At 39.6% G+C, this 12794-nt stretch overlaps 1 protein-coding gene across 2 annotated transcripts; it reads right to left on the reverse strand.

Moving 5' to 3' along the window:
- Window positions 1-379: 379 nt before the first annotated feature.
- On the reverse strand, window positions 380-5123 carry LOC148338379 (regulator of cell cycle RGCC). 2 transcript variants are annotated; one of them, XM_088292386.1, is made up of 5 exons: window positions 4991-5123; window positions 4030-4194; window positions 2891-2971; window positions 2222-2284; window positions 380-1009 (listed from the first exon to the last, which is right to left on the reverse strand). In XM_088292386.1, the coding sequence occupies exons 1-5, from the start codon at window positions 5010-5012 to the stop codon at window positions 1002-1004; spliced, it is 339 nt and encodes a 112-aa protein (XP_088148512.1). In that variant the 5' UTR covers window positions 5013-5123; the 3' UTR covers window positions 380-1001. The 2 variants fall into 2 exon arrangements, with proteins under 2 accessions (XP_088148512.1, XP_088148513.1); XM_088292387.1 differs by lacking the exon at window positions 380-1009 and having other exon boundaries at window positions 2214-2284.
- Window positions 5124-12794: the final 7671 nt, after the last annotated feature.

Genomic DNA, 12794 nt, shown 5'->3' on the forward strand with positions numbered 1-12794 from the left:
CAAAGTTAAAAAAACGCATTGTTGTTTTGCAGCGCCTTTGACGTACTTCCCCTTCAAGCTGTCAGAGCTAAATTTGTGGCTTTCCTGATGCGTTGGCAGAAGTGAAACTCAAAGCACCGTCGGAATGCATATACAGGAAGCGAAGGTACAGTGCACACAATGAAGATTGGCTGAGGGGGTGCGGCAGACATCAGACATCTACTTTGTTCTCATACTTTGCAGCAAAAATCACACCGCAGCAAAGGTGAAGCCACATTGAATGTTCTTTCTTGTCAAGTATACATTGAAAATGTTTGCGATGAAAAATGTCACAATTTCTATTAGAAACTAAATCCAATGTAGTTTTATATCGACTTAAAGGGCACGAAAAGGCAAAAAGTCGTAGAAAATGAAGCTTTATTTATACACTCCATGCAATTCACCTTCATGACCTTTGATACAAAAAGAGCAATAACAAGAACTGTACAGTGAAAACAACAGCATATAAATGACATTTTGATATGACACAGCAGGGAATTAAAGTTAAAGTAAAGTGCTGCATAGTTTTGCTACACAAAACCGCCTTCAAAAAAAAAAAAAAAAAAAAAAAAGAAAGCATGCCAGAGGAATCGGGGCGAGTTCCTGGTTTAGTGCAGTTGGGAATTTCAAATGAGGCATAAACATATTCGGAGGACTGGAGGCAGACTTCTTCTGGCTGACAGATGGAGGTTTTATCTAGATTTGGGAATATGTCACACATCTTGAAGCCGATGCTGCGGGCTCATCGTCTCGCGGACAAGGACGCAACGTCGTCAGGGGGTCTCGTGCCATTTTTTTTCTCCCCAATGAAACATCCTTTTAATTCTGATCCTAAACTTTTCCCCTAAAGCGGCGAGAGCAGGGCCCACTCCCTCAAATGTGCTTTGGTATGGATCCGTCCTTCTGCTCGGCGACAGTCGGCCGTGTTGCCCCCCCCAACCCCCCCCCTGCAGCCTCTTTTCTCCTGCCCTCGACGGGGCTCTTCACATCTCTGCGAGAGAAAAAGGGATGAGGATGATGCTTAGCCAGCAGATTCGATCTCACGTAAATGTGACGTTAAAACTGTGTAATGATTTATTTGTAATATTAATTATCTTTGTGATGACAGGACTCGTCATGCAACAGTCATGCTTTGCTGCTCACAGGAGAGGAAAAATCATCAAGAAACATTTCCGCGGGCATTTCGCGCAGCACAGTTAAAGGAACACATCATGCGAATATATGTTGCGACTGAGTAAAATTCTATAACTTGGAATTTGCTAATGCTTGATTAAAATTCCGTGTGGACTTGACATGACTTGCATGATTTTGCCCACCGGAACTTGAACTTTTTGAAACTTGAAGGTTAAAACTTGAAACTGACTTATGACTTGCACGTATTGTACGTGACTTCGCCTCTGCCCACTGGTTAAAGTCGTTGGCTCAAAAAAAAACGGTGTGGTACCTCAATTTACGAACTTAATTGGTTCCGTGACCCCATTTGTAACTTGAAATGCTGGTGAATTGAGGTACATTTTTCCATTGAAATGAAACGAAAGTCAATTAATCCGTTCCAGCCTCCAACTATAACATTTATAATTTACTATAGTCAAATATATTTTCTCATTTTAATCGGCGTGTGGTTGAAAATAGATACAGTACAGCACAAAAATAAGTGAAAATATAAGAAGAAAATACATAATTTAGGTTAAACAAACAAATGCTGGTTGTAATTTAACTTTAACTGAGGAGTGGACAGCAGCTCCTTAATAGCATAACAATTTTATTGGGATGTTTTTCTTTGGTCTGTCGATTTTCAAATATATGAGAGATTTGTTTTCAGAAAATGACTAATGCTCTTTTGCTTCGAAATTTCATTTTGTCCTTGTAATGTGCTTCTCAAATTTTCCTCGGTGAACACATCCAAGCTATACCTGATGTGGGGAAAAAAAACAACCAATCTTTTAAAGAGGCCATTCCTCACCACTTTTACACCTGTTACCAATTATGCCACAATCTGTTTGTGTGAATACAAAATTTACTGCCTGTTTTCTTAGTAAATCAGTAAAAGAAGTGATTCCAAGAATGAGGATGGAACACTATGTATGTGTTTTCACACACTACTACTGCGACTTTTAGTGTGTAAGTGTGTCAGTGAAGAATTACAAAAATAAATAAATAAAAAGATATAGTGATAGAAGCTCTAATTTCCTTAACTACATACCAGCAAGTTGCCGGTCCAACACATCAATAAAGCTCTCCAGCTCCCTTGTGTCTCCCAGCTTGGCTGCAAAAGGAGGACAGAGAGAAAAGGAATTAGAGAAGAAAAAAAAGAAAAAAAAAACACAGGACTGGAAAGATTTTGAAGCACAGCTTATTTCTTTGGTATTTCCATTGGAGACTGCTATGAAGTAACAGAATATCAGATGAACTGCTTTTAGACAAGGAAAATATTCTTTTTTTATTTCTTTATTATATATATATATATATATATATATATATAAACTGAGTTAAAGTTCATCCCCAAAACTTGACAAATCACAACCTCCCACAGGGATCTGTCTGCATAACTTTCTGACGTGGAATCAAAGGAAGGAGCCCCTCCGGGTCGCCCTTGTTTGCTTCCATTGAAATGTAACAGCCCTCGCTGTGTATGCGTATGCAGCCGAATACATCTGCATTTGCACCTATACAAGATGAAGCATTGTGACATGACACAAAAGGCCCTGGAGGAGACACCACAGCCACAGACTGTTGTTGCTGTTGTGTAAAAAAAAAAAAAAAAAAAAAAACGCAAACAACACCACTTCTCGTGCTAAACATGATAGTGATCACAGGGAGAACAAGAATGATCTGGATTGAGATATGCGGAACTGAAAGACCCCTCCAGTACCTTTTGGTGGCAGCGTTAAGCCCACTTTGTGCAGCTCCTCCTCGCTGGTGTTCAAACTGTTGCCCAAAGATGCTTCACTGCCTACGAGGGACAAAAATGAGAGGGGATAATTAACAGAAGGGCGGGACCATGATGAAACAAATTCATATAGAGGCACCTTTATCCATCGCCTCTTCAATATTGATGCAAAGTTTCAAATGAGAAATTTGGTTTAGTTTTAATATCAAAATGACACACAATAGCATTTTCCTGAACCAGTATGACAATCTCAACAACATCTAAAGCACAGGTAACAAACTCAAGGCCGGGGGCCAGATCTGGCCCGCAACCTCATTTTATGTGGCCCGCAAAGGGCAAATGATCTGCATCAACTTCCTGTTTCTAGCATATTTTCTTCACTTTTAACAACACTGAGATATGAGATATTGCCATTTATCTTACCAATCATCCCCTTTTAAAATAAATTGTTGAACAATTACTTACTCGCTTCTGATTTCAAAACTGGCTTTCCAATCAATTTATATGGGTTCACAGTCTGAGGGAAACCACAACTACGATGTGGCCCGTCCACAAAAATGAGTTTGACACCCCTGATCTAAAGAATGAACATTTAGTACTCCCCCTTAGAGGTCCCACTTAAGGGAACTTCACGACACAAATGCACCGCAGTCATTGCTATTTATTTTATGCCAACCTTATGCTGCTAAATAAACACACGGAGATCACGTTGATCTAAAATATATTATTTTAAGGTTGTATTCATTTTTTTGGTTGTTACTCTGCATGCTGCAAAATCATTGCAAATGCATCCAGTGACTCCTAAGATTTCATTTTTGTCACAAGCCTCCCTTGCGGAACATTAGAGGTCAAAACACATTCAAAGACGATCACACAAGGGAGCAAAAAGACACTTGTTTCTTGTCTCATGACCGGCGGTAATTGCATAACAGCAAGAAAAGAAATACAAAGACTATTATACTGCAAAAAGGCATTATTATTCAAGGGGTATATGGATGGTGTGCTCGGGTACCATTCACCCAATGCAAATTAATTGGACAACGCTTGGAGGAATTATCAAGGAGGACAATTCCTCCAGCACGTATTAATATTGGATTTTAGAGGTTGATCATTTTTCTTACTGTAATCAGAGTCTTCGACCCCGCTGTCGTCCCCCAGTGCCGTGCGGCTCTTGGCCTCCATCAGCACGTGCTTGTATGCATGTAGGCTGCTTTGGGGGGGGGCCTGCAGCTCCTTCACCACATCCTGGAACTCTTGCAGCAGATCGTGCAGCTCCAGCTCCAAGTCTGCACGGAAAATGTGACACTACATGATGACAAATTAGCAAAGAGTGTGAGTGCGAGGAGGATTCTTCATCACTCACAACCATTTTTATATTTAATGAGTATTAAGTAAGCAGTGTTGTTTTTAAAAGTTCACTTATGGTGTTTTGGGGGTCATAGAGGTTGAGCTGAAATAAAAGCTTAAGCCTACACTGGAAGTTAGCTTGGTCGGTGTGGAGGTGGACGAAAAAACACCTACAGTATGTGGTGGTGAAACATCCAAACTGTTAAAGGTGTTATGTTGATAATAACATCTGGAGCAAAGCTAAATTGGAAGCCTTGGGCTGCGGTAAAATGACATTTTATGCAATTGCCATCAAACATGACAAGATAAGCTTACTTACAATTTCCTTTGAAAGGAGAATTCAGTTCCGTGTGGATTATACTGAAGGTAAGACATTGACAAATCCATTTGGTATCTAAATATATGAGCACAATTTTTGGGGAAAAGAAAAATCTGCTCTTGTTGAATAACAAAAAATGTGACTGCAGTGCACATAAAAATGAAAGGAGAAAAAAATGTGAAATATGAAACATTACAGCTGTTATAAAACAAAATGCGAGGTGGGCAAAAAAGCAAAAGTGTAGCACAGTTTAAATATGATGTGACTGAGCAAGAAATAGGTTTTAAGAACATCAAATATCGCTTATAGCTTGCCGGAGAACACTTCTATTGGGGGCCGCTGCTTCCAAAATGGCTATCTGATCCCCATCAGTGCACCACTTGAAAACTAATGGCTCATATAGATGCGGGACTCACCTGAAGTCACTCCTGAGGACATAGTGGCGCAAATCTCTGGAAGAAATAAAGAGCAGACTGCTGCGATCAAGGCGTTTCTGGGCTGACTGGGGCAAACTGAAGTTCTCTTATACAGCTGAGCGAGGGGGGAGGAGGAGCAAGACACCGGCAGGAAAAGTTGACTTCTACTGTAAGTGGAAAGAAATGGCAGGAAAGGCTTGAAGGAAAACCAAACAAGTCAGAAATACAGGAAAGGACTATTACGCAACTTAGGTTGAGGCTTAAATGTTTTTCCTTAGAAATAATTGCTTTGGAATTCCTCCCTTCACTTACTTATGTTGCTTAATCGCCACTGAAATTATAATCATCAGTGCATGTGTGCCCAATATCCCCAATTATAATTTAAAAGTGAAATTAGAAATTAAAAGTGCTTTTTCACAAATGTGCATTTTTCTCTTTTGGTATTAATTTGAAATGGAGGCTATTTATTTTTGATATTCCTGAACATCTATTTCGACAGAACAAGGATGGTCAAACAGTTGTTTGACAATCGTGCTTTAATTTTCTTAATGTAAAGTTAGCACTCAACAAATACTCCATATATGGAAATAAAACTAAAACTGATAATAAAGCTAATAAAAACAAAAATAGAAAATAACAAACTTGCTCTGAAAAACAATTAAAACTAACTCAATTAAAGGAAAAAGAAAGTCAAAATGAAACAAAAACTATGATTCAAATTCTTTTTATAAAAATTCCAAAACGATTATAATCCTGGTTCACTGCAAAAGAAACCACTTCCTGTTTTTGTGTTTCCACAACTGCTGCTCCTGTACATAACTTTGTGTATCGGTTAATGACGACTTCATTTGTCTTATTCCAATCTCGGTGGAAATGGACTCCAACCCTCCCGTCAAAGGGTGTCAACATAACAAATGAGTTGAATGCTGAATGCATGTGAGCGCAACTGAATTTGATACATTAATCTTATCGAATGTGCTATCTAGAGTGGGGAAATATATGCATGAAAAAGGTCCTTCTTGAACAATGACTGAGTTGAGATCATTACTTGTAATAAATGACATTTTGAGCTGCGCAGGTAGGCGTTGCTGCCTCTATGCTTAAGGTTCTCTCGCTGCGAGGGAACACGGGTAGCGAGTGAAATAATGGGAATTGCGAATCTCTTTATTGGCCTGAAATACAGCAGGTCAGTCAAGAGTCAAGTCAGAAGAAATGCCATGAATATCAACTTCTTGTCGCATCTCATTGCAGTTTGACAGATAGAATTGTTAATCACCTCATGCTCACCTTACAAAAACATGAAATGCTTTTAAGATGCGATGAAGCAGTTGAAGACGAGTTTGGTGTGAATAAGTGCAGGACTGTAAGTTGGGAGGACACCCCATTTCCTTCATTATACAGATGTCAGATTTTAAAGAGCTGAGCACTGAGGCATGAAGTGGAAACCTTATCTCTACCTAGGAAAACTCCTGTAGGCGGTCAGGCTGAAATAAAACAAAAGGATGTCAAATCATGAGAAATCATTCTTCGCGCAGCCGGTTCCTTCTCTCCTAAGAATCGGATAGTTTTGGGGCCTTCCAGACAGCATACGTGGAAGAAAAGAAGTGAGGTATTTTGGCTTGCTCGCTAACTCTTTCCTGATCCGGAGCAGTTTATGACACAGGAATATCTGCGGAGGAATACATGAAAGGGAATTTCAACTACGTTGAGCAGCCGATGGATCGTGAAGCAGTCGTCAATAAATAAAGAGACGCGTTCTTGTACACAACGTCATGTGACCCACAGAAGACCTTGCACCGGTTTCTATTATCACAAACATCGATAGCCATGTTTCCAACAGCTTACTGTAGCGCACGGTAACATTCAAATCTGGTTGTTTTTATCATGAAATGTAAGTGGGTTGGAGGTCTCTTAGTCATTCGTGAAAATAGGGTGACATCATACCATGATAACAATATGACAATGTAACAAAGAAGAAGAATGCGACAAAACACAACAATGGGGGACATTCAGAATTTTTTGTTGCGCTTCTTGGCATGTGTCAAGCCTATTTCAATTGTCTCACAAAGGAGTCAATTCTGTCCATGAATGACATCTTGAAAGTGTCTCACTTCACCTTTTAGGTTCTTTTATGATTGGTGCCAAGGGTTGGCCCAAAAATTGCTGGGATGATAAGAGTGTGGGATTCTTCATTAGAGTTTATTTAGTTAGTTATTTCATTTTGATGTTTTTTTTTGTTTTTTTTTTCAATTTAGTTAGTTTTATATTTTTTTTGTTCAGCATTTTATTAGTGTTAATAGATTTTATATAGTATTTTTTGAGTGAAAGATCTTTTTTAAAAAAAGGTCACTTGGCATTGTGTGATATAATAAAGTAAAAAAATAAAAGCAAAAAAAATGTAACCACAATTGCTAAACAACTGTTTGACCACTACTGCTTTTGCATGGTGGTAAACACATACCAAAAAAAGACATTTCAAATAAAGCTCATGTATGAAATGAATTGACAAAGACAAAAATCAAGGCTGTTTTCACTGTAATTATAGTTTTATAAATGTAAGATGTAAGGGTTTTTTTTTTATTTAATTTTGATAACAAATGGCTTTTCTTTTGACTTTTAGTTTTAGTTATTACATTAGTCAGAGGTCTTTCAAGAAAGTTCAGCAATGGAAATCAATATTCTTGCACAATGTAAATGAGTTCAGTTAGCGAACCAAAAACAAGGCTCTCCATCTTTAGCCTTAAATGAGGTCGTGTGCTAACTTTCTCGAGCAAACAACTAATCATCACAAGTGGCCACTTAAACTACTTCAGCAAGTATAATAGTCCCAGTGAGGGATGTTGAATGGCTTTTGCCTTGAACCATCACCATAGAACATGCTGGTGGAAAAAGGTCAGTGCCACAGATCCGGAAACTCCATCGTCCCCGAGTATCAAAGTCCGTGTGGGAGCCAAGAAGCTTTCTCATTGGGCACAGGCCGACCACTACACATCAACAATGGCAACGCTGCTCAGCTCTTGTTGTTGTAATGGCTAGCTAGCGGCCATCACTGTCTCTCATCAAACACTCGGGTGTCATTAAACGTATTCTCTGAGATACAAACCAGTCGCCAGTGATTGCTGTAATGGCCACAGCAGAGCATCAAAGTTAGACAGGTGTGGATTAGAGAAGCAGCATCCACCCGTCTGCTGTTTTAGAACTTGATCGACAGCAGCTTTCAAGACGCCTCACTTTGAATGCTTGCTTTTTAACTTTGAGCTGCGAGAATGATAAATATCTGCTTTCCACCTCAAAGACGTTGCGATGGAAGGTGAACATCTTATTTCATCGGGTACGTGCGCCGATGATTACCTGAAGTATCTGACATCATCGACATCCAAACATGTCATCCTGGGGTTAAAAAAGTCAAAGGGAACGTGTAAGCAGTTGGAGGAAAATTACCAACGCTTAAGATGTATGGAAGCTGAACAAACAAACCGCGCATTTTTTAGCATACTACAGGCTTACTGAGCCCAGCTAGATTCCTCAGTCGTTTGGGAGACGCGCAAGCGGCCCACAACCAGGAAAGAAAGGTAAAGAAAATGGAGTGATGAATTTATAGAATGACAATGCACTGAAGTTTTTGTTTGTTTGTTTGTTTGTTTGTTTTAAATCCCTTCTTAACATCATGTTGAAAATACTCAAAGGAGGAAAAGACACATTTGGATGTTTGTAATTAAAGCAGACCTGTTTGTGAGGACAATGGCCATTGGGACTCTGATTGAGCAATCATGTCTTTCTCCAAGTTCTTAGTGGAGGACATCAGGAACAATCCAAAAGTGGTCTTACCCAACAACATCATTAAATGTTTCTCCAGAAGCTATGGCAAGAACTAACATAATGAAGGTGTAAACAATATGCACTCTTAAACCTGATGTGTCAAGAATAACCCAAATTAGGTGAAATAGCTAACCCAACATTGGGTCCAAAAGGGACTGAGTAAATGCTGGGTTATTTAAAGCCCGCTCATTGGGTTCAGGATTTAACCCAGTTTGTAGCGTCAAAACTTTGATGTAACAAGGGGTTAAAAACTCTGATTATTTAAAGAATGGTACATTGATGCATTTGTCGAAAATGGCGACGAGCTGCAGCCCCCTAAATCCAATCTTCAACCCAACCTGCTGGAATTAATAATTACTAACCAAACCTTGGGTAAAGATAGCCCAATCTGCTCACAATCCACAGCTACCCAGTGAATGGTCTAGCAAATCAATTAAACTTCAACCCAATCTGCTGGGTAAAAATAATTAACCCAGCCTTGGGTAAAAGTAACCCAATCTACGCAAAATCCATAGCTACCCAGCAAGTGTGTTAGCAAAATTATCAATCTTCAACCCAATCTGCTTGGTTAAAATAATGAACCCAATCTTGGGTAAAAGTAACCCAATCTGCGCAAAATCCACAACGACCCAACAAGCAAAACAAACCAGCATTTTTTATTTTTGTCTGCGTGTGTGTGTTTGGCAATTGCACCATATCAGAGCACATGTAGCGACTCTAGAGTTGAATTGCTGCTGCCAAAGGCTAGCATAATCATTCTGCATTTGTTGTAGGGCAACATTTAGGAGAGTATCGTGGCTTCATTGTGGACAATCGTGAATGAAAGGAAACTCCACTTAGCACCAGTGTGTAAATTAATCTGATGGTAAATGACAGAGCAGGGGATGGAGCGTTGCCAATTGGACAATGTGCCCACCTGGACGAGGCTGTATGACTTTTTGGTTGCAACAGCTTCAATGGGTCGGCCGACACAGTTACTCACTGCAGTATGATGCTTACGTCCGTCTGCCGGCGTGGTGTTGACAGCTGTTCTATACCTCAAAGACTGGTGGATGAAATCAACAGCAGAGCAAGAAAGGGCACTTTTATGAGAATGAGATTGCACACAAAGACAAATATGCTTTCAATGAGTGTCATAATTTAGCAAGCAACGTGTGTAATCTTCACTTGCACACTGTCAGGGAGGAAATAAGCCCGTATGCCAGATAAAAGTTTCTCAAAGGCTTCTCTTATTTTAATAAAGCAATTTGTTGAATTTTCTGATAGCTATTGTCAACAGAGAAAACGCAAAAGCGTTTCACAACGAAGCAATATTTACCAACCTTGATTAAACCAAGGCACTTATTTATGGTAGAAAATCATGTCGGGGCACAACATGAAATAACATCAGTAATAAAAATGTAATTACAGTATGTATTTTCTGCCATCTACTGAAAGGGCATTTAATTGTTCAACCTTTAATGTACGTCGCTGTCATAAAGAGACGACAAAGAATCAAATACAGCAAAAGACCTAATATTGCGTATGCTGACACATATTGAAGATTTGTATAATATGCAAGAAGATACAGTAGTTCAAAGAAATTCCAATCCTTTAGTTAGTGGGTATCATGTCTGTCTCACAGCTCTAAATGAAGACTCACATGCACTTTAGGTATGAAAGGTTGGTTGTCGATATTTGGTCTGCCATTGGCTGGTCTCCGCTCCAGGCTAGTGGAGGCAAACAATCTTACAATTTCTGTGAAAAAGGGGCAATCTAGTCATACGTGTAGTAATTCATTCATGTCGGTTCTGTTGTTTATCATTCCAACGAACATCGCCAACATAAAAAGAAAACAATGCAAACACCTACTTTTTAATGGTTTGAGCTCCTGGAGAAGGTTAATTACTAATTTGGACCTTTAGCTGAAGAAAGTTTGAGATGTCCTGCTCTACATGACGTACAATCTACACTAATGTATCCCACAGGTCTAATTATTGCATTCCAGGGTAATTGCTTGAATACATTTCCTGGGACAAAAATGGAGCCCAAATTTCAAGGGCACAGAAGCAGTACCTTTGAGTGCACATTGTAGTGACAAGGCATTGTACTCCTAAATGTAGTGCAACGCTTAAATATCTTTTGTAGCGAGTAGCTCTGTGAGCACCTATTAAAAAAAAACAAACAAACAAGTAGTTAACGTGAATCGCTGCAGTCACCGGAAAACTGAGGACATGGCATCAAGGCATCACTAAAACGCTCATAATATCATCATCAGCCAAAGAGAATGGATTCCTTGTGAGCCCCCCCCCACCCCTTTTAGACTAGGTAATGGACTGCTGATATGATTGGGCCTTATCATGTTGGTGAGTAAAGTAGTTAGACACAAAAAGGAAGGCGGTGTAATGTTCCTCCTGTGTGGAGGTAGTGAAAGTCCCCAGAGAGGAAGCCCCGGGATGACCGCGGGAGGCCCTGCGAAGCGCAGCAGAGGGAAAGAACAAGGAAAGGTCTGCGCTTCTCACCCACAGAGTTGGATCGCAACCAAAAGCTATATTGGACTCCAACCCAACATGCTCATTGTTTTGAAGCAAAGAACGCACACTGTTCAAAGAGATCACGCCATTTGGAAACCAACACAATTCAAACCAATTTGGGGGAGTTTGTTCCGAAAACATCTACATTGGTGGAGATTGTTTTGCAGGGTCAAATGAATAACCCAAAAAGTTGGATCAGTCCCGTTTTGACCCAATTTGGTTTATTCTTAACCAAACTGCTTTGAGAGTGCAAGACAGAAAATTACACTAACCCTGCTTATCTGCCAAGTCTCAAGTTGGGTTATGAAATACACTCTAAAAATAGTTGGGTCAAACAGAGAATTTGGGTGAAAAAGAAACCGATCTAATACTTGGGTAAATTTGAACAAAATTTCCACATTGTTTTGCGCAAAACAATTCAGATATTTGGTCAACAACATTGAGCCAATTTGGGGTTATTTGGGATTAATCAGGTGTACTTTTGATTGTGGTGGGTGTGACCCACTCAACAATATATTTTTCAATTTAATTGTACAGATTAAAGGTCGGAGCTTTTGAAATAAGGCCATCTTTTTTTTTTGTTTAAATCACAAAACCTATCATATGAATATAGGGGTGTGTAGACATTTTCTATCCACTGTATGCCACCTCTGTACGCAGTTTTATGGTAATCAGTAGGGCAGTATTTGTGCAGTCCTGCTAACTAAATAACTAATTCACTTTTAGGCAGCAGTAATAAATTCTCACCCATGGGGGGAAAAAAAGAGTGGGAAAAAAATCCCAAATGAGAGGTAGTAAAACATGATGTAACAGCCTGGTTAGAGGAGAGCAAGCCTTGTATAACATGGCAGTCTCTCTGAGGATTTTGTGGCTGCTAGCTCCAAAATAAATTATCTAATGGGGCTGTACTGCGAGAGTAAGTAGATTAATTTGGAAAGGAAATAAAAAGCTCCATGACAACATCACATATCCACCATTTGTAATATTATATATTCCATTAAATGTACTCATGTGGGATATAAATTAAAACACGTTTAGAAGAGTAAATCTTGGGCTTGCTGATAATAGCGAACGTTTTCTAGACTGGATTATTGGATGTTAGAGATGTAAAGGATAACGGTATGGGAGGACATTTTGGAGAGGTTGTGAAAGAGGAAAGCTGCCACCTAGTGGTCGTGATCAAACTCATTCTTTTTTTGGGGGGGGTACAGGGGGCTGAGCTGAATGAGAGCACACACTCCTCCTCGCCATGAGGCTCACCTGAGATCAATGATGCTGCATGTGGCCGTGTTCCCAAAATGCACACTCAAGAGAAGCACATCCATTTTTATGGAGGAAAACGTCTGATAGTGGCTTGTGATGCTGCATGGAAGGGCGGTTTGGCTCTATAACCCAAAACTCACAGGATTATTTCTGGCATAACAATATACAGCAATGACAACTACAAACATTTTTGTCGACTGTTTTGTATT

This window comes from Idiotropiscis lumnitzeri, chromosome 4 (genome assembly GCF_059441095.1).
Source record: "Idiotropiscis lumnitzeri isolate Australia: NSW breed Sydney's pygmy pipehorse chromosome 4, RoL_Ilum_1.0, whole genome shotgun sequence".
In the NCBI taxonomy this organism is placed as follows: Eukaryota; Metazoa; Chordata; class Actinopteri; order Syngnathiformes; family Syngnathidae; genus Idiotropiscis; species Idiotropiscis lumnitzeri.

Excerpts from the sequence above, each read along its gene's own strand:
- LOC148338379 (XM_088292386.1), bottom strand. The coding sequence starts at position 5,012 with ATGTCCTCAGGAGTGACTTCAG. Across the intron at positions 4,195-4,990 it reads GTCCTCAGGAGTGACTTCAG|ACTTGGAGCTGGAGCTGCAC; the intron begins GTGAGTCCCGCA and ends TTTTCCGTGCAG. Across the intron at positions 2,285-2,890 it reads CTTAACGCTGCCACCAAAAG|CCAAGCTGGGAGACACAAGG; the intron begins GTACTGGAGGGG and ends CTCCTTTTGCAG.